The 26986-nt window shown below is 44.6% G+C and overlaps 1 protein-coding gene across 7 annotated transcripts in view; it reads left to right on the forward strand.

Annotated features, from left to right (window-relative positions):
- Nucleotides 1-23446, forward strand: part of Atpalpha (sodium/potassium-transporting ATPase subunit alpha) — a 116948-nt gene extending 93502 nt beyond the window's left edge. For 5 of the 7 annotated variants that reach the window (XM_089549845.1, XM_089549849.1, XM_089549848.1 and 2 more), the window contains 18 exons: nucleotides 260-403; nucleotides 1473-1532; nucleotides 1935-2138; nucleotides 2604-2717; nucleotides 3726-3978; nucleotides 4404-4672; nucleotides 5455-5653; nucleotides 6499-6743; nucleotides 7744-7936; nucleotides 8381-8556; nucleotides 9348-9702; nucleotides 10911-11012; nucleotides 11863-12017; nucleotides 16066-16160; nucleotides 17103-17277; nucleotides 17763-17893; nucleotides 18623-18724; nucleotides 18889-23446. In XM_089549845.1, the coding sequence (XP_089405971.1) occupies nucleotides 260-403; nucleotides 1473-1532; nucleotides 1935-2138; nucleotides 2604-2717; nucleotides 3726-3978; nucleotides 4404-4672; nucleotides 5455-5653; nucleotides 6499-6743; nucleotides 7744-7936; nucleotides 8381-8556; nucleotides 9348-9702; nucleotides 10911-11012; nucleotides 11863-12017; nucleotides 16066-16160; nucleotides 17103-17277; nucleotides 17763-17893; nucleotides 18623-18724; nucleotides 18889-19009 (3093 nt within the window). In that variant the 3' untranslated portion in view covers nucleotides 19010-23446. Of the gene's footprint in view, nucleotides 1-259; nucleotides 404-1472; nucleotides 1533-1934; nucleotides 2139-2603; nucleotides 2718-3725; nucleotides 3979-4403; nucleotides 4673-5454; nucleotides 5654-6498; nucleotides 6744-7743; nucleotides 7937-8380; nucleotides 8557-9347; nucleotides 9703-10910; nucleotides 11013-11862; nucleotides 12018-13572; nucleotides 13668-16065; nucleotides 16161-17102; nucleotides 17278-17762; nucleotides 17894-18622; nucleotides 18725-18888 lie in introns of all 7 variants that reach the window. The other 2 variants (XM_089549844.1, XM_089549847.1) reach the window with 1 other exon arrangement.
- The last annotated feature ends 3540 nt before the right edge of the window (nucleotides 23447-26986 follow it).

Here is a 26986-nt window from a genome sequence, read left to right on the forward strand (position 1 = left end):
CTGTAAGACGTCCAACTACGCGCATCGATGTTACTCTGTTGACGGAGTCTGTTGTTTTTTTCCTCTATCCACTCTGCTTCTAGATTGTAACTGTGGCAGATTTCATGGACTCCCTTGACATCTGCTTCAACGCAGCTATTGTCTTGCGCGCGCTGCTCGGTTTAATTGTCCTTCTTAATTTCGGTCGCGGTAGCGGTACTGGTGCTCTTTAAGAGTCGTGTCTCAACGTAGGCATCTCTTCTCTTTTTCATCTGTGCAGTATGGACGAAGCGACAGCTACCGGGTGGCAGTTAACCCGAGGGTTCCAGATGACGGCCGAACACCAGACGGGCGGCCTAGGGCTCGGCGGAGTAAGGCAGCCAAGAAAGCGGACTTGGATGACCTCAAGCAGGAAGTGCAAATGGTGAGCGGCTTTCGTGCTTTCATGCCTCGCCATCACCCGCCCGTTGCTGTCTGTCATCAATATGAAGCGCTCTGTCGCTGGACCCTGGCAGATTCCATTAAGGCCTGTTGGTCGGCGGGAACGGTGAGGGCGCCATCTGGACATCGCTTAAGTGACCGCACTTAGCGTCGCCGGAAACGCGGCTGGAATCATCGTCGCTGCGCTGAGCGGTCGCATTGTTGTTGCGCACTTCGCGCGAGGGAGATATTTGTTGGCCAAAACTGCGAGCATTTGAATGTTCTTGTGGGACAGTACCGTTTCTTGTTAGCACTTGGACCAGATGTAAAGTAGTAACATTAGAACATTGGCTACCTTAGGCATTGTCCAAAAAAATTATTTTGACATCTTGAATGTCAAGCTGATTTGCTCAACTCCATACATTTTAGCATTGGAGTAACATAAAACTCTTTAGTAGCGATTGTCCCACTTTGCTAACAGAGGATGAGAGGGAAAGACATAGATGCACTGTTCCTATTTCGAAGTGTTGTGCAGCCACTTCTCAGAGCAGTTCGCAGAAGCTCACAGCAGCTAGCTGACAATATTTTATCAAATACCAATGAACATTCATAAAGTTGTGCGAAATTTTATTAGTTGACACTATTAGTTTTTTTTCTTTTAGGGACATCACTTAGTGATGCCATTGAGGTGGCTGCTTGTTGTTCAGGATCTTGCAGCCTCAGTGTGTACCAATGTAAAGCGCAGCACTATGATTTGACCATGCTACCAAATGTGAATTACAATACTAGACTTTTGAACATGTACAGCATATTTAGTGGACCTGGCCCATGCACAAATTTTTCTGCAATTCTTTGTTTCCCTACTAAGCGTGCCAGAATGTTGAGTACAAAGACACTTCTCCACGTCATTTGTTGTGCAGTGAAGCCTGAATTGCTGCAAGCTTGCCTGGCTATGAATTCCTGTGATGTCGCGTACTTGAACATATGTAGTTATAGTACAGGATCACAGTGGTCAAAACGTTTTCTTGTGTACCTTGACTCAAGGACATCTCCTTTCTGTTTCTGTTTTTCAGGATGAACACAAAATTCCCATCGAAGAACTTTATGCACGACTTGGCACAAACCCATCCACAGTAAGTTTATTTTTCTACTAGAAGAGGAATTCCGCGTGCATTTGTGTGGGCCTGATGGAGCTGGCAAGACTGGGAGCGGCGTGTTAAAATTAAGAATGCTTTGATAAATTCTTTTTTTTTCTTGAAGGTACTGGTTACTTGAAGATTTATGTAGCCATACTTAATTATAGCTTCAGTCCATATGCTCTGAAAGGACTGCAGTACCTATGGCTGTGCGTTCATCAGTGTGGAGAGTAAGAAGAAAAAAACTTGCGCACAAAGATGCCAGTTGCTGTCTATAAATATGCCATAAGAGTATGCCGAATGCATCATCAGGAATCTATTAACCTTGACAAGGCTTGTCATTTGGTGGTTCATCTCCTGACCATGCGTGCATTGATGGCGCTTTTTGTTTCCTCGCAGGGCCTCACATCACAACAAGCTAGGGAAATTCTTGAAAGGGACGGCCCAAACTCTTTAACACCCCCAAAAAAGACGCCCGAATGGGTCAAGTTCTGTAAGAACCTCTTCGGAGGATTCTCCTTACTACTGTGGATCGGCGCGGTACTCTGCTTCATCGCATATTCCATCCAGGCAGGCACATTCGAGGAGCCGCCCGATGACAATGTGAGTATTGGAGCCTGGGTCATATCTGGTGGTTATTCTGACCTTGCATCCATACACGTTTGCAGTTTTTACAAAACGTTTAAAATCAAGGAAACGGGAATGTGCATCTATAAAACGCTTCAGGAAGTGCTGCATGTGCATGTTAACTCGCCATGGATACTTGTAGTTTGCGCGATTCGTAATTTCCTGTAAAGCAGGCTTCACGCGTGACAGGCGTGCACTGAGGTGAAACCAGATTGTTTTCGAAGGTTACTTTTGTAAGGCTTGCGAGAAAATGAAGCTATATGTCTGCGCTAACGTTCATGGCTGTTAGCTTAACAGGCTTGAATCTTTAGGTCTTGCGTGATGTGCACTGCAGTCTTTACAAAATGGCGCTGACAGTGAGAGAACTGTTTCTTCAGTATGATGGACATGCTTTTAGAAATTTTTTTCTGCATTAATTCCCTTTCATTGCTCTCTTTTCAGTTGTACCTGGGTGCAGTATTGGCCATTGTAGTTATTGTAACAGGTTGTTTCTCCTACTATCAAGAAGCCAGGAGTTCAAAAATTATGGAGTCTTTCAAAAACATGGTTCCACAGGTGAGCTCTGATTTCCTTTCCTTCTCTTCTTTTGTTGCTCAAATAGGACGACTCAGTGCATTTGTACTTGCTTCACATGACAGCACATTTTTGTACAGCTGAGATACATTTGTTTGGTGTTAGTGCTGAATTATGTGTGGCAAAATCAGATGTTGCAGCATAGTGCGGTTAAACTTTCTACTATTTATTTTAAAGTTAATGTTGGCTCAATTTTCATCCATGAAGATGTGCTCATGCTGTATTAATGCATTAAGTACATTTGAATTACTTTACATTTCACACTTTCAGAGCTCTAGCAGTTTAGCCAAACATTGTTCTGATGGCCGCCGCGGTGGCTCAGCGGTTATGGTGCTCGGCTGCTGACCCGAAAGACGCGGGTTCGATCCTAGAGGCCCGTGTACTGTGCGATGTCAGTGCACATTAAAGAACCCCAGGTGGTAGAAATTTCCGGAGCCCTCCACTACGGCGTCTCTCATAGCCTTAGTCGCTTTGGGACGTTAAACCCCATAAACCAAACCAAACCATTGTTCTGATATTTTTTGTCTACTGAAAGTTGCATTTTATTGCAACATTATAAAACGCACCTCATAGCAGTGCTGTGATTCAAGGTTAAAGCAGATATAGAAACTGTTCAGACTAAAAGGCATCATGCAATTTTTCCAAGAATATTTTTGTACACCAGCAGCAAAGCTAATATTATTGTGTATTAATGAAGTGTTGAACATCTTATTGTTATTCTAAATGTGTAATGGAGCTGCAACGTCTGGTATATATGTTTAAGGCTCACATGCATCATAATGGCACACATGCAGCATAAGCAAGCTGAAAAACATAATATACCAGATAAGAGCTCAGAGCAAAAACTGAATAGTACTTTAAGAGCCACAGGTTCAGCTGTAGGTTCAGCGAAACACTGGAGCAATGCGCACAAATTAATTTGTCTTGTGCTGACTTGCAATAGCAGGAAAGAAACTAACCTTTTCCTGCATGTATTCCCACTCTCTTTAGTATGCCATTGTGATTCGTGATGGACAGAAGTTGCACCTTCCCGCCGAAGAGGTTGTGGCGGGTGACGTATGCGAGGTAAAAGGTGGCGACCGCATTCCTGCTGACATTCGGGTCATCCAAGCGCAAGGTTTCAAGGTGGACAACTCGTCCCTTACTGGAGAGTCTGAGCCCCAGACACGCTCACCAGAGCTGACAAACGAGAACCCACTGGAAACAAGGAACTTGGCTTTCTTCTCCACCAACTGTGTTGAAGGTGGGTCCATCAAAACTGCTCCGCCATGCGGCCTTACTGGTTCATGTGTACAGTTTTTTGCGATAGTTTCCTACATAGCTTTGCTGGCACAATCAAGGTAACTGAGTGGACTCCCAAAGTGCTCCAGATGCTCGCCATTGCATGCCGGGAGCAAGTAATTGAAGATTGTACTGGTCCACATGGACACATATATGTTGCTCCTGTTTGAAAAGTAGAGTTAGCCAGATTTGTCCAGTTGGTTAGGTGTGCGGCGAAACACTTGGCAAAATTTCACTTGCAGGAAGGAGGTGGCTGGAGCTGATGCAGGGCAGGGCTGATTTGAGATTGCTGGGAGAGGCCTTTGTCCTGCAATGAATGCGTTGTTGTGATCATGGTAATTGTGGTTATGCTGCTGCTGACAGTCATTTGTTATGTTGCACATGCAGGCACGGGTATGGGTGTGGTGATCAACACCGGTGACCGAACCGTTATGGGCCGTATTGCGAACCTGGCATCTGGCCTCGAGATGGGCGAGACCCCCATCGCCCGGGAGATCGCTCATTTCATCCACATCATCACCGGAGTGGCTGTGTTCCTGGGAGTGACATTCTTTGTGATTGCCTTCATCTTGGGCTACCACTGGCTGGATGCTGTCATCTTCCTCATCGGTATCATTGTGGCCAATGTGCCCGAAGGTCTCCTGGCCACTGTCACCGTGAGTGTTGCGCACATTGCACTGTTCTGCGCTGTACTTTTTTCTTCATCACTTTTAAGAGTAAACTGCATTTAGCTGCCATTGCGAGTAAGCTTCCTGAAGCTTCGTATTGAAAGCTGCTTCACAAAACTGCAATCCACCCATGCTGAGCGTGGTTCATGGCACACAGTTCATTTACAGCTAATCTGTGAATTCGCCTAATTCATGCCAGTGCATGAGTTGTTGCAACATAAGTTTGCCCAATTTCATCTAGACCTGAAACTTATTGCATATAAGCTAACACTTTTATTGGGTAGCACGTTGAGTTCAGAACGTGCTCAGTACAACTTGAGGGGGGGGGGGGGGGGGGGGGGGGGGAGTGCTTCTAGGAAAGTGGTACTCAGATTTGTCACTAGTTTTAGAAATAGACCATTAGCAATGTTAGAAGCTGATTAAGTTCGGTGTTCTTTTAAATGCTGCAAATTCTGCAAAGAACACATTTGCTACAGCTAGATCTGCTAATTTAATCAAACTTGCTTCTGGTGGCAAGAGGGACCAGTCTTATATCTTTTGAGCCATTCATGATTTGGAGCCACTTATTTCTTTCAACCCCCTTCAAGCTCATTGGTTTCTTTTAGTGCTTCTTCAATAATCTTGTCTTATGCTAAAGTATTTGTTGAGAGACTTGAGCCTTCATCTTGAAGCCCTCCTGTGGGGGCCCTAGTGGGCTTGAGACCTAACATTCTTTCATGATTGTACTACTTCAGTTTCCAAGTACTTAACATAAACTTTCCATCTTGCAGGTGTGTTTGACCCTTACTGCCAAGCGAATGGCTGCCAAGAATTGCCTTGTGAAGAATTTGGAGGCTGTCGAAACCCTAGGGTCAACTTCAACCATTTGTTCAGACAAAACCGGCACCCTTACTCAGAATCGAATGACTGTCGCCCACATGTGGTTCGACAACCAGATTATCGAAGCTGACACCACAGAAGACCAGTCTGGTGTGTTCTCGCTTCTTATTTCTCTCTGCCTTTTACGTCCAACTTGAGTGGTGCTGCTCCGTGCCTAACTGGGGGCTTCGATGGACTTCGACATCTTTAACCCTTTCAGACGCTTTGTACACAATTGTCTACTCTATGAACTCGAAGCTTTTTCTGAGTGTGCTGCACATAGGAGTGATTTCATTGTTTCAGTTGAATTAGGATCCTTCTTGTCACAAATAAGTTGGTTTTTTGTGCCATACAGCAAACGCAGTAAATATTTCACTAAACAGTAAGTTGGGTAGCACGTTGACCATCGTTTTTATGCAGGAAGATTTAGCTGCCAGTAATAGCATCGGTTGTGTTTGCTCAGTGTCGAGTGTAACGAGCACCTTCAAAACAAAGTGATTCAATAATCCCTCGGGCGATTACTTTACAAGTGCAGTCATTTCGTACTAATCTGACTTTGTGAAAGTTTGCATATCCTTGTATAAACTTCCCTGCTGGGCTTTCACACTACAGAACTAACAAGTAGCCTTTGTTGATCCTGAATGTTTAGGTAAAAAAGTGATTGTTTTTGAAACAACAAAAAATGGCGCCTGAAAGGGTTAAGCGAGCAAGCACAGTGTGTAGAACATGTTATCCTAATCAGTGTAGTTAGGGTATAATTCTCATGAAATTCATAAATTTTGTGGCAGTAATGCTGGCCTCTTTGTGCTGCTCGTGAGATTGCAGGCTACTTATTTTTGTTTGGAGTACACTGTCACCAGCCCCAAAAAACTCTCTCCACATAAGAGTGGGCAGTGCGCATAAAGTTATATCCTGAATAACCCTGCTTCATGCTTGCATGTGTGTTGGCATACCAGGTGTCCAGTATGACAAGACTTCAGCTGGATGGAAGGCTCTGGCCCGGAACTGCTGCCTCTGCAGTAGGGCGGAGTTCAAGGCCGGCCAGGAGAATGTTCCCATCCTCAAGCGAGAGTGCACGGGTGACGCTTCTGAGTCTGCTATCCTCAAGTGCATGGAGCTTGCCATCGGCAGTGTGGCTGCTTTTAGGCAGCGCAACCCCAAGGTCTGCGAGATTCCATTCAACTCCACCAACAAATACCACGTGAGTCAGTCTGTTTGACAGCTGTCCCTCTGTGGGTTTGCTGTTCGCTCCTTCCCTGTGCTCAGGGTGTCAGCTGCCGCTGCTTGCTGTGTTGGCCAGAATGAAAATGCCGCAGCGTCTGCATTTTATGCAGCATTATTGATACCAACAGAATCCAGTGCCATGCTTCAGCTAGGGGTACCGCCGACACCACTTTCTTCTGTTGCCCACTGCTTTCACTCGGACCTGACTTGGACAAGAATTCTAGGACGTTATTAGTGTAAGGCACAGTGGGGCTAAGCTAGTTGGCATTGTAGTCGGTCGTAATTTCATTTCAGTTACATAAAGAAATTCTGTCCCAACAGAAGTAAAAAAAAGGAGAAAAAAGTACATTTAAAATTTGTATTCAAAGCTCTTTGTAGTTTCACCAACAAGTGAGACGCGGGCAAGACAACTAAAATGCCAATGCAAAAAGACAATGTATTGGCTACTGGAGAGGAAATACCATTGAGTTTGATTCGCAAACACCTAAAGGACAGGGTTTGCTCCTTCGATTTCAAATTAGCCTGCGCTACTACAGGGCTCCCCGGCTGAAATCTTCTCACTGTAGTGTTCGTGTTTCATTTCTTGTTGATAGCACACGGAAAGTTAGAAGGAAAAACAAAGGAAGAGGAGCGAAATGGAGATAGCAAAAATGTGCAGTGTCTTGCATGAGAGGTCGGATAGTGTTCTCTCAATTCGTTGAGATTCTCTCCAACTTTTGTATTTTCAAGTTTCTGAATAGTTTCTGGGTAATAGTTGCTGCAGTAGATACATGCTTTGCAGGTGAAACCAACAGCCTCATAGGCTAAAATTGAGGGAGCAGTATGTCATGCTAGCCATATCGCCTTTGTGTTCCAATATATGCACGTCCAGATATACGACTGCCCTTGTTTCATTGCTTTGCCTGCAAGAGTCTGTCTTGAAAAAAATTTTTTACCCACCCTCGAACTTATGGCATCGGTCACTCTTGCTTTTGCAGGTGACCGTGCACGAAACTGAGGACCCCGACGACCCCAGCTACATCCTGTGCATGAAGGGTGCCCCAGAGCGCATTTTGGACCGCTGCTCTACTATTTTCATTAACGGCAAGGAGAAGGTGCTCGACGATGAGATGAAGGAGGCTTTCAACAATGCTTACCTAGAACTTGGCGGCCTCGGAGAACGTGTCATTGGTGAGTGTCTTGTTGAGCCTGCTGTAGTGGTGCAGTTTGTTTCACTGCAGTGGCGGAGCCTGGTTAGGGTGGGCAGTCGTTTTCCTTGTTTGTTGTTCAAAAATGGTTCTTATTGTTTCTACTGGCATGGTATGCTTGAGGGCTAAATTTTAGACAAGGACATTCAGTCATTCCGTCATATGCAAATAGTATTACTGCCGAAAGCCGTACGCTAAGCTTTGAATGCACTCATTGGGTTGCTTTAGTTAAGTGCATTATGCCAAAAATCCGCGGCACATTTGTCCTTCTTTCATGTTGCCATGAAAACTTCTGGGTGGTTTCCCAGGGCACGGACTTTGTAGAAGGTATTAATGGGCAGATCTCAAAATCAGCCCTTCTTGGCAGAGCATGTTTAAGTGTGCCTTCTCTTGTGTGTGTAGCTAACCCTATGTCTCTTCTTTCTAGGCTTCTGTGACTACAAGCTGCCAACGGATAAGTACCCACCAGGCTATCCGTTCGATGCTGATGAACAGAACTTCCCGCTCACTGGACTTCGTTTTCTTGGTCTCGTCTCCATGATTGACCCTCCACGTGCTGCTGTGCCCGATGCTGTTGCCAAATGCCGAAGTGCCGGCATCAAGGTATGGCCAAACTCGAGACTGCACCAGAATACCTTTATTTTGAACATATACTTGACTTCAAACTCTGACATTCTAAAAATATTTGTAGTGTTCTTGACACGTTTCCTGCTGTCACATGGTCTGGAGCTCACCAGAAATTCACTGCAAAGATCTCTTGCATACATGCAGCAAAAACTGCTCCAAAACCTACTCAAAAACCTTCAGTTCTTATAGTGCCCTCTTTGTCAGCATATGCACTCAAAGCATGATGTTTTGAAAGATGCAACAGACTAAAAGATCAGCATAAGTGACTGTTGACCAGTGCGGCAAAGAGAAAAAAAAAAATTCTTTGCAGATCGTGACTTTCTTACTGAGGAGGGGAAAGACCCTGGACTCGATTGGCATTTTCATGAATGGCAGTTTCGTTAGTTCAAATGCCACCTTGCACTAAACCGGCGCAAACAGCTTTGCTGTGTCTGAAAAATTTCAAGCAAAGCTGACATTTTTCTGGTCCTCAAACCTGCTGCATGTCAAATCAACTCCGCAGCATCTCATCTCTGAGTTGTATTCTGCTGACTCCTTATTTTATTTTATAAATACTGCGATCACCACATCGGGATTTTTGCATGGTGGCCCAGAGGTTATCTGATATTACAGTGGCAACTACAAGAAATACACAGGATACGGATTGGGCCAAGAAGAAAAGGAAAACTGAAAGCTAAAAAAAAAAATTGTATATGGGCAATTTATAGCAGCTCACATTTTAAAATCTGCATTTTCTGCATCAAGCTTGGATTGTTTGCTTTTTCCAGGTCATCATGGTGACTGGTGACCACCCGATCACTGCCAAAGCCATCGCCAAGGCTGTTGGAATCATTTCCGAGGGTAACGAAACCGTGGAGGACATTGCACAGCGATTGAATGTGCCCGTGGAAGAGGTGAATCCGCGGGATGCCAAGGCGGCTGTGATCCATGGCTCGGAACTGAGGGACATCAGCCCTGACCAGTTGGACGACATTTTGCGCTACCACACCGAAATCGTCTTCGCTCGAACCTCACCCCAGCAGAAGCTCATCATTGTGGAGGGCTGCCAGCGCCTGGGGGCCATTGTGGCCGTCACTGGTGATGGGGTCAACGACTCGCCCGCCCTCAAGAAGGCCGACATTGGTGAGTGCCATCATTTGGAGAGGCCTGTAGATCATTGGAAGTTTCCAACATGAAACTCCTAGCTCAGCGCTTGCATATATTTCAGTTTCCCTGCACATGTAGAGCAATCCTGGCTCTTGTCCAAAACATTATATGCAATGGAGTTTGAATTGGTTATTTCAAACTGCCAGTTCATTCAAATTAATGCTTCAACCCTATCAGTATCAAGTGTGTTAAAAAAAAGGCCATGTTGATCAAACTCCACATAATACGCATATTACTAGTTCTCTTCTGCTTCGAATTGTTCAGTTGGATGCATTAGCTTCAGTGGAAATATGCAGCGAACAAGCATTGCACATTAATCTTGTGACACATTTTACGCAGAATCTTAGAGAAAATAACATGCTGGCTCAGGTAGCATGTACGGTAAGCGGTAGAGAATGTTGAATGAGTCATGAACTGTATTCATAAATTTAACCTTAGATGCCATTTTAAATTGCACAATTGTGAACTGTATCATTGCGGTGACATAATGATACTGTTTTTCTCGAAATTGAAGCCAAAACTGAATGCCCCTAGCTTCTGGAACGTTTTCTCCTGTACTCTAATCAACGCCACTATGAAAAAAAAAATGTTCCTCTGTTTGCTTTGTATTCAATAGCTGATGACTTTTTCTATATACTGTTGATTCTTAATGCCATGCAGTGCTTCCAATGCCTGCACTTTTTAGTTGTCATATATGTATTGTGTATACACACATCTCCATGTCATTTTTATTCTACACTTAACATTAAAAATCAGCTGTGAATTAGATTGTGAGGTCTCGCGTCACAGTATTTGAGTATATCATGAAATGTTTAAAATAAGCTGCTGTAGAATGTATTTATGTGGTTTTCAGGCTTAAAGATGATGTGCCTGAATTCCAGTGCGCATACGCCTGAAACCTGAAATTGCTTTTATTGTCGAGAAAATTGGATCTTAAAATTTTCCTGCCACTCGATTCAAACTTGTGGTGGCGTAAAGACTGAAAAGGACTCTGTGACCACCATTTGGAAGTGATTGTCACTGTTGCCAAATTTTGGAAATCCACCAGTTGATGCACTGCAGTTTTTTTTCTTCTTTAACTACTGGAGGTGTCCATTTAAAGACATAAAGTTAGGCCCAAGGTAACTCTCGAGCTGATGTTATAAGCATTGCGAAACTCTTTTCGCTCTTTTCGCGTCTTCCAGGTGTTGCTATGGGTATTGCTGGGAGCGACGTGAGTAAGCAAGCAGCCGACATGATCCTTCTGGATGACAACTTTGCCTCCATTGTCACCGGTGTTGAAGAAGGTTGGTAGCTGCCACTACTTTGCTTAGAATTCTGATTTTTTCCACTGGCATCGCATATCTTACATGTCAGCAGAAAATATGGTTGTCCTTCAGTAAGTGATGCAGGTTCAGACTGTAAATGACAGCATTTTAAGGATGTTGGCTCACAGGTTATTCCTGCTTTGCTTGCATAGACATTTAAGTAGCTGGCAGGTGCAGAACGCCCCGTATTTCAATTCCAGCCGCATCGCTCTCTCACTGTGCGGCTCTTTTGAATATCTGTCTGTTTATTCACCATGATGTGGCACTACTGGTAAGGCGCAGTGGCTTGTGTCATAGTGGCTGCTTTTGACATAGCTGGTGAATGCAGAGAAAAAGAGAATGGAAACTTGTTCACTCATTCTTTGTGGTACGTCATGAGCCGTCATATGCTCTCTCCCTCTCAGTGTGTGTATGGAGCAAGCATGAAGGTTAGCAGGTGGAAGAGTTTAATAAGCTTGGTTTTTTAAATTGACTGATCTGGCTGGCATTGATATCAAGGACATTTGGTAGGTGCAAGGTGGTTGACCAGAGCGTCGTGAAAGTGGGCCGACTCCATTGGTTGGAGAGCCGCCTTCAAGGGGCATTTGCCACTTAGGTTTTGCGCTCTCTCAGACTATATAAACCTTTTCACTCCTTACAAATTCACTGAGTTCAGTCTGGACTGTCCTGCACATGCACAGTACACTGCCGCTTTGAAATTTGTGAGTCTGAACAGTGCTGCCACAGTTCAGGGGCAGTATAACTGTGCTCAGAAGGGCAAATTTGAAAAGATGCGTAGCGTTCCATCTTTCTTGATGTTTCATCTTTGTTTCGTTTTTCTTTGCCACAGGACGTCTGATCTTTGATAACCTGAAAAAGTCCATTGCATACACCCTTACCAGTAATATTCCTGAAATCAGTCCTTTCCTGTTGTTCATCTTGGCTGATGTGCCCTTGCCTTTGGGAACAGTGACCATCCTGTGCATTGACTTGGGAACCGACATGGTAAGTTCGCTCACCTGTGTCGCTGGACCATCCCCATCTGATGTGAAGAAAAATTTCCTTGCTTTGGTTACCTAGACTCTGCTCAGATGATGATCTGTTTCATGAAATTGCTAGGAAAGACTCGGGTGTACATGTGCTGATTGAATGAAGTATAGGTTGGAGTGGCAGCCATCATGTTATGCCATGCAGCTACATCACACTATTTTCTTTGATCATGGATTGTGCAGCATCCTTCATTGCAGTGTGCTTGACTTCGGGACACTGGTTCCGGATAAAAATGTTTTCATGAAGCACAAGCTAAACAATAATCAGTGCATTTACAGAAGTGCTGCAGTAGAAAGTGCATCAATTCTTCGATGCCAACTGCATGGTGATGGTATTTTAAAAGGTCTTTGTCCACTATTTTATCTAACTTGTAAGAGTTAAGCTTTTTGATTTATTTTAATGCTGCAGATTAGGCATTGCAGAGTAGGCAGTGATGGCTGTTTTAAGATGTTCGTTCTGTACACTTCAAACTGTCATCTTTCTCAATTTTGTTGCAGTAGTTGGGAAGCACTAAAGCTAAAAAGAAAAAAAAACTCTAAATGAAGTTTTTTTTTTTTCTTCCTATGACCTTTTTTCTGTTCTGCTCTTATAGAGTTGTATAAAAATGTTAATGATATGTGGCCTAGCACATATCACTGATATGCTTACATTGAGTTTTCAGAGGTTGTGAAAATGTTTTTTCTTCTTCTAAATGCATAGGGATCACTGTGTGAGCTAAAGCTGTGGAGTGTCCCCGTTGTTGTTATCAGTCGTTTTCACAGTGAAAATGATGAGCTGCGCATGAATTGCCATGAGTAGAGGTTAAATCAGTGCTGCACTACTCTCCGCTCTGCAGTTGCCATAAATCTGTGCCTGCAAATGCTCAATCGCTGCAGAATATGATGTTTTTCATCAGTGCTGTTGTTTCCTGGGTGTCTGTTTCTGTGTGGTGTCGGTGGAAGCATGTGTTGAGAAAGGTTGTGTGGTGTGGCTGGCGCTGGCTGTTGAGGAGATGCTATGGGCAAGATTCAGCTTTGATACATAGTGTGTCTCATTTTACTGAGCACAGATTTTGTATTAAAAATCTGATAGCTCCAGAGAACAACCTTTGGGGTTGGGTTCAGGAAGATACCTAACTTTGTCTAGTTACTTTATTTTGTATCGAGTAGAATGAAACACACTATATCTGGCTCGCTACTAATACTGCTGGGATGCATGCCATAAGTACATCTGCATAAGTAATGACATCTTGCATCACTTGCCATGGCTTTTTCTGAACTATAACATCAGTATAGCTTCTCATAAAAGTCGCACACACTAATTTGTAACCTGTAGTGGTTGTTTTACACGGAACAATGTTGGTTCAAATCAGAGGATGCATGCCTGTAGGAGAGTGAAGCATCTCCTTAACTTGCCAAGCATGGCTTTGTGTGGATCAGTGTGCATCTGTACTCACTTGATGCTGCTAGTGTTGGGGAAGACTGGACTAGTGAGAAAAAGAACTTGTGTGGCCTTTTTGTTCCTGTCCTAGGTTCCTGCAATTTCGCTGGCTTACGAGAAATCCGAATCTGACATTATGAAACGAAGACCGCGTGATCCCGCCCATGATAAGCTAGTGAACGAGAGGTAACTTCCACGGCCAGTGCAGAGGTTTTTTTGTCGAGCACTTCTCAACACTTCCCCCCAACCCCACACCATCTCGTGCTCCAAACTCGTCTCGTTTTTTGGATCTTCCTAGTTCAAATCAGTCCTGAGTTTCTTTACTTGCCTGATCATCTTCCTTGGTTTTGTGGAGAGAACCAAGGGAAAAGCTTTCTCGTTTTGTCTTGGGCAGGAATTGCTGCACTGCTGAAGGCATTGCATGGACTCTGAATAATTGCAGCCACATGCTATTGTAGTAGCCCTGAATTGGCCAAGAATTGCAACTCCTTAATGGTAATGTCAGTGGAATAGAGTAGGATGGCAGTGTGGTTATGATGTGGCATTATAACATCTCTAGTTTTCGGAATAGTGAGAACAGGTGGAAAACACTCCAAAGTTCATTTCACTGAAGCTGTCAGACTGCTCACTTTGGTTTCATGAGCCTTGCAGCATTACATTACAAAATTACAGAATTCCTGTCCCTTGGTTCTCTTTGCTTTCTTTGACATTTTCGGTCACACTCCGTGAGGCATCGCCTGCTAGTGAGTGGCAGAGGAAGACTGGCACCGGAAGGTAATACTCGAGGATTGCCATCTTCGAGTCTTTTTCTTTCTGCTATTTGCATCCAATTCCTTCAGTCACTCCTGTTCTCCCCTGCTTGCCATTTACGTACAGTCATCCTTGGTTTTGTACCTGGCTTTTCTGTTCCAATTGCCAGCTGATTCATCTCTTTGCTCTGAATTGTTTGCCTTGGTTTCGTTCATGAATTCTTGCTATGTTCCATTCAGTCAACCGGAGTAGGCACTATAATAGACATTCTGTTGACCCTTTCCCTTCCGTCGCCTTTTGTTTCTCGATTCTTAGTTAAAAAAATACAGGAATCTTAACTGGCCAATCTTAAATCATGTTCATACCTTGTAATTTTTGGCTGCTCTTTCATTTTTTTCAAATTCATTGTTTCAACGCTCAGCCAGCAAGTGTACAAAAGCTGGTGTGTAATAATTCTACCTGTAGTTCCATTCCACATGCTTATACTGGAACTAAGTTTTCTGCGCTTGCTGTTGCCTTAAGCTCACAGCGTTTTTTTTTTACATCAGCTAGTCATTCTAAATTCTTTACTTTGACCTCTTCAGGCCTTTGCATGTCCCATTGAATTATCTCATCAAAACTGGTTTTACTGGCCTCTACATCCTTTGCTGTAATCATGGTTGCATGCTTTGACAAGATATCCTTGCTGAATTCAGTATATCAACTTGTCACGGTCACAGAACTCTGTGTTGGAGCATATACGGTGAATTCGGCAAATGGGCTTTCCCAGCATGAAGTGCTTTGAATGCCTCCTGAGCATGGATTGTTTTCTTGTTTGGCTGCAAGTTTGTAAAGTTTCTATAATGGTGCAAGACTTTAATGAGGCAAGCATTGCAAGTAGGTTTAGTGGCTCGCAGTTGATACTACTAAGTCTTAAAATTACTCTTCATAACTCTTTGTGGATTGCTTTAGTGGGGGCATCAATTCAATGCCTTCACAAAGGTAAGTGCATCAGCATTGTTCCACACGAAAAGTCTTACTATACACCCAGTTGCAGACATTCCGGACTGGTTCTGAGCACCTGTCAGCCTGATGGCTATAAACTTCTCCATGAAGTTTTTTTCCATCGCACTTACTGTAGGCAGAACTCAAGAACGAAGCAGCAAAAAATGCCCCTGAAATAAACTTTTCAATGCATGGTGTGGAATTATCATGCTATCATGACATCACAGTTGCCTTGCACTTGCTAGCCAACCACGCCATGACAGGTGCAGGGTGGTTGACAGCAATGTCATGGCAGTGAGTCGACGCTGTTGGTTGAAAGACTCACTTTCTTTCATGGGGAATTTTTCTGCTTCACTCATGAGTTGTGTCGAACTATTGGGGTCAGGGTCTTTGAGAGCCAAAAATTGGCATTCGATAGGAATGCACTTCTGCAGTTAGCGACGTCAGTGAGTTGCTGTATAAACAAGACATTCCGTGCGGAATACTTGTGCTAGGTACTGGGCAGAGACATTAAAACCCCTCACCTGTGTGCTTGCCTGTTTCCCTTTGCCCGCATCTTTTGCTTTCGGGGTTATCTGCTCGAGGTATTGTGCATGCACGGTCTACTTTTCTTACTTTTGTGCTTTGCTATCACATGGCTTTACCCTCATTATGTGCATGGCAGCTTGTGCCAGCCAATTATGTTAATTTTTTTTTTTCTCACTGTGTTGCCCAAGTGGTACACCTTATTTGTTGTTGTTCCTGCATGGTTTCTTAAATTTATCTCACTGCAAAATGACCCGTCATGCACGTCGGGCCCCCCTGCCATTCTTTCTTTTATTTTGCATTTTCCCTCAACACTTTTTTTTAGGTGCCTGCCATTTCCCTCGCATATGAGATGGCAGAGAGTGACATTATGAAGCGTCAGCCCCGTGACCCTGTCAAGGACAAACTTGTGAACGAAAGGTGGGAGCTTTTTGTCAGGGATTTTCTGTTCATGCAGTTCTGGTCTTTGTGTCGAGATCAGTCTCTTATTATTTCTTTCTAAACAAAAACTTAAGCAAAGGTGTGCACTAATAAGGAGCCAAGTGAGTACTAAGCCCTCCTCTTATTCCCCATGCACGGTTTTTTGTCCTTTTACAGTAGTACTGCTTGTGTTCTCTTTTGCTTTAGAGCAAAACTTGAAGCCTTGCCAAGAGTAAAGATTTACAATGGAGATACTATTTGCCATGTGAGGTTATGTGCAGAGATCACATGTAATCTGTGAGAGCTGCAGGTTGTACTTTTTTTTGTGCATTTATATTTCAGCCTTATGATGACTGGTCAGTTATGTAGTATGGCATCACTGTGTGAAATTTTCCCTACATTAAATTTTTGACATAGTAATCTGTTCACGTGCAACGAGAAATTAAAGGACTTTCGAGGGCTCTGTTTGTGTGTGGCAGAACATGTCCCATATTTTTCTTTAAAATTCTTTTGTTTTGGTCTAATGTTAATTGATTATATGACTGAATGCTTAAGGACTTGATCTCGCAGCATCCTTGATTGCTCTAGTTGGTTTCTGAGTAGCTTGCTTGGTATTTCTTTTCTCAGATATGTTAGGTATGTACATTTTTTGCTTTTAGGTGTTAATCGTATAAATAATGATTTAATATTTGAAAATCTGAGGGCTGTAACTATTTCCAGTCTCTTGATATTCATTGGCAACAGTTTCTACCCGTAACAGACAGTTTTGGGTTCCTTACCTAGCAGTACAGCAATTATGAACTCTTGCAATACTTACTGCTGAGCGATTGACATCATTTTTATTTTTCGCCTTGTAAGGTTTATACACTACCATAATTTTATTGCATGCTCTTTCATCATCGGTAGATGCAGCTAATGAGTGAATTTTCTTCCTCTCTGCAGGCTTATCTCTATCTCGTATGGTCAGATCGGTATGATGCAGGCGGCCGCAGGCTTTTTCGTCTACTTTGTCATCATGGGTGAAAATGGCTTTTGGCCAAGCCGCCTGCTTGGACTGCGTAAGCACTGGGATTCCAAGGCAGTCAACGACCTCATGGACTCATATGGCCAAGAGTGGGTGAGTAGCGGCTGTCCGAACTGCAATAATATACAAAGGAGGAAAGCTGAGGTTTTCTGGCATATCGAAGTGATATCTAACTCTTTGATCAGCTCTTGGAACCATATGTTGTCTTTTGATGGCTGTGAGAGTGGCCATAGAAGGAACGTGCCCGGATAGTTCAGAAAAACTTCACTCCTTCCCAGGTGATCATGTAATTTTTTGCACGTTTTGAAACACTGACTAAATGGGATAGACACTGCATTATAAGCGCACAAGGATCCACTTTGAGCAGCACCTGTGTTAGTTACTGAATGCAACACTTGCTCAGTTTCACTGAAATAGAATGAACTGGAAGTTTCCCGCAACTCGTCTGAATCGCTGCATTTAACTCGTATCGACATGCTCCAAGCTTGGTACTAATGGTAGGATTTGTCTGTTACCAGCCTTTTGGTTTCCACTGAGACATCATTGTGCTGTCTTTTTTTTTTTATTCCTGAATGCAGACATACAAGAACCGCAAGACCCTGGAATATACTTGCCACACGGCATTCTTTGTGTCCATCGTTATTGTGCAATGGGCTGACTTGATCATCTGTAAGACCAGGAGGAATTCTATTTTGCACCAGGGAATGAAGTGAGCACTCTTCCTCACTGGTTTACCTTTCGTGCATTTTAGTACCTATTGTTGGTTCAGTGTGCAGAAATTGGTATATATATATTAAAGAAACAATACCAAATGACCCTGGCAACCAGGGCAGTCTTCCTGTGCTGTCACAAAGCCGCTTGTGAAGTTTTCTGGAAAGCACGTGCTTTCCCCCCATTGAATGCCTGGTACGATTTCCTACACCCAGTTCTTCCTCAAAATATCTGTAGCATTAGTATAAAGCGTGAAAATGTCTACTATGGCTTGGCTGTGGAAAGGTGCTGGTTGCATGCAACAGTCTGATGTTTGTTTACATTTCAAGGGAATAGCTCACTTTTTACACCTTGAAGTAGTGTTAAACAAAAATTTGCTGTGCAAGTGGTCTTATGTTTGCCATTCTGCAGTGCATTATCAAGCGACATTCTGTTCCAGGCATAAGTTCTGAGAATGGTAACCTGTAAAGAACTCTTAGGACTTGCGCAGGGTACTACTTATCAGCTGTGCATTGCATAATTTTGTACGCCCAATTCATGAAGCCATAAACGAGGTGCTAACGTAAATTGAATGGTGGCAGGAACTGCGTTCGTTTTAGTTCGTTTTACTTTCAAGGCTATTCACTCTTATCAGAGATCTTAAAATCTGCTTTCCTTTGCGTGCAGTTTTACTCTGACTTCCTTGACATTCTGAGCTTTTTTCACAATGTTTTCTTTTCCTTTTCAGGAACCATGTCCTGAACTTTGGATTAGTTTTTGAGACTGCCTTAGCCGCATTCCTCTCATACTGCCCAGGCATGGACAAAGGTCTCAGGATGTATCCTCTCAAGTGAGTTAGGCTTGTTTTTCATCTGGCAGTGGGTGTTGTGGACAGCCTAAAGTGTTGCCTCATTTGTATTTAGCCAAGAATTAAGCTTGTCCTTCTTAAGTCCTTCCATATCCATTGCTTGGTTTCTTACCTGGCATCTCCGCTTTCTTTTTCCCTCATGCCAGGATCAACTGGTGGTTACCTGCACTGCCATTTTCCCTCCTGATCTTCGTGTACGACGAGATTCGTCGCTTCATATTGCGCCGCAACCCGGGAGGCTGGATTGAGATGGAGACCTACTACTGAACATTGCCCACGCGTAGTCTTCTTATCTCTCTCTCTTCAACAGACCTTCTTCGTTTTACTTTTTTTTTTTTTCGACAAACTTTCGTTTACCATCGCATTTTTTTCTTTTAAGAAAAAAAAAGCGGAGAGGGGGGACCCTCCCCGGAATGGACGAGAAAAAAAATATGTACCAAGCCAACAAACAAAGCTGGCACAAGCGCGGCACACTTTTCGCGTTAGTAGCCTTAGTGTTGTTGTTGCTAGAGGGAGAGAGACAGAGGAGGAGGGAAAGTATTTGCTGCACCTTCGTAGTTCCGAGATGCTTGGGGGAAAGCTGCTGCAGGGAGGAGAGAGAGAGAGAGAGATGGAAGGAACTGAACGAGAAGGGAGGGAAGGAAGACGGAAAAGGAACTGCGCCGAGGCACCAGTGCTGTGTTCGATGGCTGCGGAGGAAGTGGGGACTGAAACTGCAGCCGTCGCCACTGCACGTGGAGGAGACGCGACACAACCGGTCACGCCGCCATCGTTGGCTGTGCTTCGAAGTAGACCGGTGTGCCAGGAGACACCAGCCCGGTTGTTTCCGAGAGCACCGCTGCAGTGACTGCCACCCGACCGACCGCCGCCCCAATCAACGACCGCCAAGCAAGATGGGGGAGGCGGAGGAGGAGAACACCGCGCCGAGCGCGTCCAACCTTTTCCATGGTTCCTTTTTCCTCCCTTTTCTGCCACCAGTCCCTTCATGATGCCTGTTCCCGCCGGCCATTTTTTTTTTTAATCTCTCTCTGTTGAAAAAACTAGTGTCTTGCTCGGCGACTGTTTTTTTTTTATTTCCCTTGCAATGTAGATACTGTTTTCTCGCTATTTTTTTTTTCCCATGATGTGACTATTATAATTATTTGAGTCGTTTTCTCTCTCTTGTTCATTTTTTTCTGGTTTTCTTGCTGACGGGTGTATACCGTACCACTGCTCTTATTACTACTACTACTACATCATCCCATTGTCAGGTTATTTTTCTTTCCTACCCTCTTTGTGTGTCATGTATCATACAGATATGCCCTGCTTCCGTGTTGTTTGTTGTGTTTTTTTTTCTAGTGGGGTATTTGCATGGAGTGGGCTGTACAAGCGGGGGAGAAAAAAAAGGCGAGGTAGAACAGATAACTGAGGGAAGGAAAAGCTTCACATTTCTTTTGCAAGCTGTTGAGAAAGAGGGAAAAGGATTGGGTATTTGTTGTTTTGTTTAGAGAGGTTTTCGGGTGTGGTGTTCTTAGTTGCAAAGTTGCAGCAGCAATGACCGCAGCAGGAACTTCAGTGTTAAAACACTAGCCAGCGAGTTCACATGCAAGTCGGCGTGAACATTCCACATTTGCATCCCTGTTTTTGTTCTTTCATTTTATTCTTGCTTCTGCTCCCAGTCCACCCTTCCCGCCGCCTCTTTCCTCCTTCCCACTGCCGTTCTTTCGCCCTTGTCGCCACTCATCACTTCAAAGCTTGTAACGGAGAACCTCTGCACACAAACACACACACAACCAACGGATGTGTGTTAGTTCTCTAACATTGTTCTTTATTTTATTACTGTCGGTAAACATGCAGCGTTCTTTTGCTTACAGCGTACTTGTTCTCTTTTTTTCTTTTTTATTTAGTATTATAAGAATGGATCTTGCTCTAAATTTGTCATAGAGCGAAGTAGTTTTCGGCTGTGGAAGGGAATGGAGAAGGCTTATTCCTCCTCCAGAGTTGTAGGGAAGAGACACCAGATCAGAGACAACGATGACGTTGTTCATGACCGGTACCCGGTGCAGCTAGGTAAAAAAAAAATCCTTCGACATTTTTGGTAGCGTGTATTGTAGAGAATTCATACAACTCTAGGTATAAATGGTGAGACACATAGAAACACATGCCGCCGTCGAGGTTATTGTTGCTACTACTAACCATTACTTTTCTTTTTGCCTTGCTTGTTTTCATTCTCCCATTTTAAGTGACGGGTTGTGTAACAGGTAGATTGTACCATGCCAAGCAAAGTTTCTCACTGAGAAGTTTGTCAGGAATTGTCACTGCGCAGCCCCTTGTTGGTTTCCTGTTATATGTGGTATTGCATTTCACTGGTGTATCTCTTTTCTGTTTGTTCTTTGTCATTGTTTTGAATCTAATGAGAAAAAAATAACTGAGATTGTCGCTTGCTCCGAAGCAAGGACAGGATTTGAGAGCCGGTTGCATTGCAGTTATGGGCGAACCTCGTGGCAGCCCGTGGCATGCAGTACATGCAGTTTTCAGCTGCTCTTGAGGGAATTTTCCCACAAGTCTCGTATTGTGTACCGGTACTATAGGCTTTTCTTTCTTACTGAACTGGCTGAGCTTTGGCGTTCGACTAAAATGGGTGCAGTGTTTGAGAGAATTCTCCAGGCCCGCGAAGAGAGTATAGGTCACTGCAGTTGCATATGGTGTTCATTTTCTTCATGCTGCCTGCCGAGTGTATCAATGCTTTCCTGCAACCTTTATTTTCCCCTCTCACTTTTAGTGTTGTTGTGCTACATCTTAGGTGCGACGCGTCCTTGTGAAATTTTTTTTCCTTAGTGCTTTTGTTGCTCGTTGCAAACAAGCACTTTCGCTTGTTTTGCTTCACACATAAGAAAAAAAAGCTAAGGTGTTGAGGAAATCAAAAAAAAGCATGAGCATGCAGCACAAAATTCTGTTCTGGCCAGTGTCGTCTAGCCGACTCGCATGATGTGTGGTGAATTTAATCAACGTGCATCATTGGCCAGACTGAACACTTAATTTGATCACTGGCATGTTAGTTTCTCTTGCCTTTTGTTATGCATGAAGCATTTCTTTTCGTAACTTTCTTTTTGTGCCGCGCGTACCACCATTTCGCAATGAACTTGTATAGATTTCAGAAATATTGCTCTATAGAAAGTTGTAAAGAAGAAACACATGCTATATATTATACATAACATATAAATACGTACCAATTACATTTTTGTGACTGTCATATAACTTGCCACTGTAAACGCCTAATTTCTCTTTTTCCTTTTTTCTTGCTTTCTCGTTTTGCATTTGATGGGGGCGAAGGAAAACATAGCAGGTGCAAATAAGGAACTTCCTTTCTTTGCTTTGCGTGTGCAATGAAACGATGATGGTACAAAGAAAAAAAATTGTGCAAGGACGGGATATTTTTACGGACACTTATATCTAGCACGCATTTTTATTGTATGGAAAAAAAGTGGAGTAGCTGGTTCGAGGAATAAACGAAATGAAATGTTTTTGTTCATTTTTTTTTTCTGTTCACTCCCTGTCAATGCGCGTGGGAAGGGGAGAATGTGCATGAAGAAACATGGAAAACAAACAACGCAAATTTATCGGCTGCTCCATGTTTGCGAAGCATTCGGAGTCGTTATGTGCGGTGCTACAACTCGATCCAAATGGGGGAATCTACTTTCACGGAGGAAAAAAAAAAAGTAATGCTCGGTTTCACAGAATGCTGGAAAGGAAATTGTGTGCATGTGTCGCACTTACGTTGTCGAATGTCGTCCCGAAAGCATTGTTCTACTGTCTTCAACGGTGCTTAGCCTTTGCGTCCTGTGGTACGCGGGAGGGAAGCGAGGCGGTCGCTGCAGCGAGTCAACGCCACACGAGTTCAAATCAAGCTAGGCTTGCACTGACTGGCTTGTATGGGTTGCTCTTCCTGATATAAGTGAGATTTAGTTGTGGCGCTCTATTTAGGTTCTTTAAGTGGTTCGCGTATCTGCTGCCCAGGGCTTACCATTGGCACTCACCATGAACGTGCCGAGTGCGAGCGCCATCTGGAGTAAACGTTAAGAGATTCAAGAGTTGGAAAAAAGAAACGGAGGCATGTGGAGGGGGGGAGATGCCATCGCTGTGCCAGTGTTACAGCATTGGCGCATTAAGGCACTTAGACGAATACTTAAATGAGTCTGTGCTCTAGCATATGACGGCGGATCGGCTTAATTTTGTGTTTCACGTTTAAAATTCGATACCGGAATGAGCCGTGTGGTTTTGGTTCGTGGAGCACTCTCCAGGCGGCGCTCCGTCTCGCGCACCTCCTGTTGTCTGGCGCCTAAGTACTGCGGAGCGCCGCCATGTTTTACGCACCACGAAGGGGTTGGGGGGAGAGAAAAAAAATGCTGGTTCGAGGCAAATGAATGATTGGATTTTGCGTGGGGCAATATATATATACTGTCGACTGAAGGAATGATTTACGCTCACAATTCAACAGAGTCCTCGGCTTACTACTGAATGTGCTTGTGGAAGAATACTGTTTGCGTGCGCAAGTGTTTCCGAAACTTTGCAACCATAGGACAATAAAAAAAAAGCTATTCAGGTGGACGAAGCTGTTTACTGTTGCACTATAGCTACAATAAAACATTTTTGTTTAATGGACAGAATGTGTTTATAGTTATGTTTACAGATATGTTTAATAAAAATTCCTTGACAAAAAGGGCATTTTTTAGTGTGTCCCTGGCGAGGCGCAACCCTTGGACGAGCGGAAAGCTCCTTGAGCAGGCTTGTCCTTTGGCATGGCTACTGGCTTGTGTTTCAGTACTCTTGTACAATATAAGCATCCAAAAGCAGTGATGCGTAGTATATAAGATCGCTCATCCTTGTGACATACCTTGCCTCCACGTGCCACAATCGCCGCACGTGAACTACGCGTGGTTTCTTGAAAAATCTACTCCTCTACCAGAGCCCTTTGCTACCTTGCAGCTATGTTTACAACTGTTGTTATAAATTCTTGGCACAACAGCAGTAGAAGTCGGGATAGAGGTGACTTACTAGGTCAGGCTGGGGAGAACGAAAAAATGCGGTAGGCTTTCGAGCAGGAGTTAAAAGGGATTGTACTGGGAATCGAGGCTTTCTGCTGTCTTCATTTGAAACCGCAACTATATGCCCTACGGAATAAACCTTTCTACTTCTTTAGGATTATTAGGACACTTGTACAATCCATGGCCACGAAATCATTCGGTGCACAGCATACATGTGAAATACATGAGCAGATGTTTCAAAGCTAGCACATAGCCAGAGTTGGTACGAAGCCCATGACTAGATGGTGAAGGCAGTAGATGGGGTCGTCTAGATTACTAGTTATGCAGGAATTTCAGAGCTAATTAACCGCGATCGCCGCAAACTATAAGGTGCACAGCGCTTCAGCTAGGGTAACTGAAGCATTCATAGAAGGCTTCGCTGGACTGAACGTGTTTGATTCATAGATCAAGCGAGATTTGCACACCCACATTCTCCCGCGTGACATCCACTGAATGGTGCCAGCTTGATCATTTTCCTGCACTACATTTTGCCCTAAAATAACTCGACTTTCAGCAAACCCTGCAGCCTTCTTTCTTTATCAGGGAGCGGGGTTAGGGTCTAGACTTGCCGAGTGCACTCTAACCTGCGAGTATCGCACTGTGTCCATGGTGCGTGCCCTCTTTCTTGGAAGTGTGTGCTCTGACTACAGTCGAGCCCACTTATAACGAACGCTCGTTTATTGCGAATGTTTGTGATGCTACCGTCAAAAGCATTCAGGCAATACTAATTCGTCTCGGATACAACGAACATTCGTGGCCGCACAACTCGGTGATGAACGAGGAGGCATCGTTAACTCGGCCCCGAAGTTGGGAAAATTCGCTCTTCCGGCAAGCGCGGATCTGAGGAGCGCCTCTAGCCCCCGCGACACCGGCCCGCACAGAACATAAAATGACAGCATTGAAATTAGAGGTAACCGCGGGTAAAGCGCGCATCGATGGCCTTACAAGGTGAATCATTGCATATGCACCGGCTGGTCAAATCATCCGAAGTGGAAACTTAAGTTGCTGCGCATGGTCGTGGATCAATTAAGTAATGGGAGCGATTTGACAAGTTTGAATGCATTGCTTGCCACGCTGCGGTATATGCGTCGCCTGCCCCAGTCGGCTCTACTTTTTGTGCTGCTACGATGTACAGGCAACGCCAGAGCAGCCGATGTACATTGTGTGCGAACGTGCGCTGCGCTGCTTTCAGTCTCTTCGGGGGCGTGGGTTCGAATCCCAACGCTGCCACCAGTTTGTTAAAGATGAGGTAGCATGGTCGGGCGCCGGAGAGGGAATGAAGAAGGTCGGAGACGAGGCTGCGGGAAAAGACAAGGAGAGAAAACTTTCTACAGCACTTTTTTTTTTTCTGCAAAACTTTTTTCTGCAGGAATCGCTCAAAGGGGTTGCCTATTCTTCAGCCGCGCCCTGCGCGGTCGCACACCAACAGTGGCTTTAGCAGCTGACAATCGACAAAAATCGTTAACTACGCTTTGACACCTGCCAGCCCCAGACGCCACCCCCACAATGGGTCAGGTGGCTTTCGCGGTGTCTGTACACGCCTAGCCAGTCTGGCCCTAGTGCGGTGCCTGTCGCATCTGGCGTGCCGCGGTGACAGTCTTGGACCATTACATTGTCAATGCATGTGCCCAGGAACGATAGATAACGCTGTCGAAAACAGACGTGATTAGACGAATGTAGATTTGCTGCAACGGAAATGGCTGCGTTCGTGCGGAGGTGATATCGCAGAGCTGTGATCTGACAGAGCTGTTGTATACGCAAAGTACGAGCACTCCCTAACTATACTGGAAATCTAATAAGTGTGACCGACCTGGTACCAGCCTCACGCGCGCGCGTTCTGTGGACGCTTTGAGCCATGACATGTTATCCTTAAAGCAGATTTTGGCTGCAAGGATCTCGGTGAGGATAATTACATTACTTCCCTGAAGAGCCTAGAAAGCGCCTTGGTAGGTTCTTCCATGAAGTAAACGCGCATGAAGCAGTTTTTATGAAATTAACGCCACTTTTCACGGATGTACAGGCGCGGCCATAAGTAAACGGAGCACGCTATTGCGTTCGAAGTGCTGTCACGCTTTCTCCATTGGTAATGCGTTCTGTGTCTACAAGAAAGCCCACCAACCTCCGCTACCAGCGTGCGCGTGCCACTGCTGGAAACTTCAATTAGGTGACGCGTGAAAAATATTCGAAGGCAGTTGCGTGCTCCGTTTACTTTTGTCCGCGCCTGTATATTTGGGCTATATTAGGCGGAGTACACTTACTACGAATGCCGCCGCGGTGGCTCAGTGGTTATGGTGCTCGGCTGCTGACCCGACAGACGCGGGTTCGATCCCGGCCGCGGCGGTTGAATTTCTTTGGAGGAGAAATTCTAGAGGCCCGTGTACTGTGCGATGTCAGTGCCCGTTAAAGAACCCCAGGTGGTCGAAATTTCCGGAGCCATCCACTACTGCGTCTCTCATTGCCTTAGCCGCTTTGGGACGTTAAACCCCATAAACCAAACCAAACCAAACTTACTACGAACACCGGATACAACCAACGCGATCTGCGTGGCCGTCAGATTCGTTATAAGTGGGCGCAACATTGGAGGAATATGCATGGGCATGGTGTACTGATTGACTATTAGCACCGTGCCGGCGTGCATTGCAAATGTGTGTGGAGGTGACGGAAAACATTAATTTCCGCTGCTACAGTCGGATACAGCTCAAGAACGAAAAGCGCCGATGGCCTTCAAAGGAGGCCTTCCAGTCAATGACATATATGGACTGAGTTTTATGATGGGGTTAATCCGATTATGCTGTGGTTATTCCCTTTTCATCCGCGTCACCCTGCGACTTCACACTAGCAGATCAAAGGGAGATGGGGATAATCCGTCGAGGGGGAGAATTCTGTCGACGCCTTTGGCTGGAGAGGTTCCTTGAGGAGCATATTTGCCGCTTCGTTTTTGAGTTGTATCCGACTACAGTAATTTGACTGCTTCGATCAGAATTGCGGCCATATTATGCTGGGATCAACAGATTTTAGCTAGAATCGACTGGTTATCATGGGCGTCCGGAGGGGGGGGCAAGGGGGGGCGGCTGCACCCCCCTGGAAAATCACTCCCTCGAACCGTGAGTGATGGCCGCACGCCAGGGGCCGTGGTGGGCTCAGCCAAAAGGGTAAAAGCAGCTCCGCTTCCACGCTTTGG

The sequence above is a fragment of the Amblyomma mixtum genome, chromosome 6 (assembly GCF_055824585.1).
Source record: "Amblyomma mixtum isolate Tamu chromosome 6, ASM5582458v1, whole genome shotgun sequence".
Taxonomy (NCBI): domain Eukaryota; kingdom Metazoa; phylum Arthropoda; class Arachnida; order Ixodida; family Ixodidae; genus Amblyomma; species Amblyomma mixtum.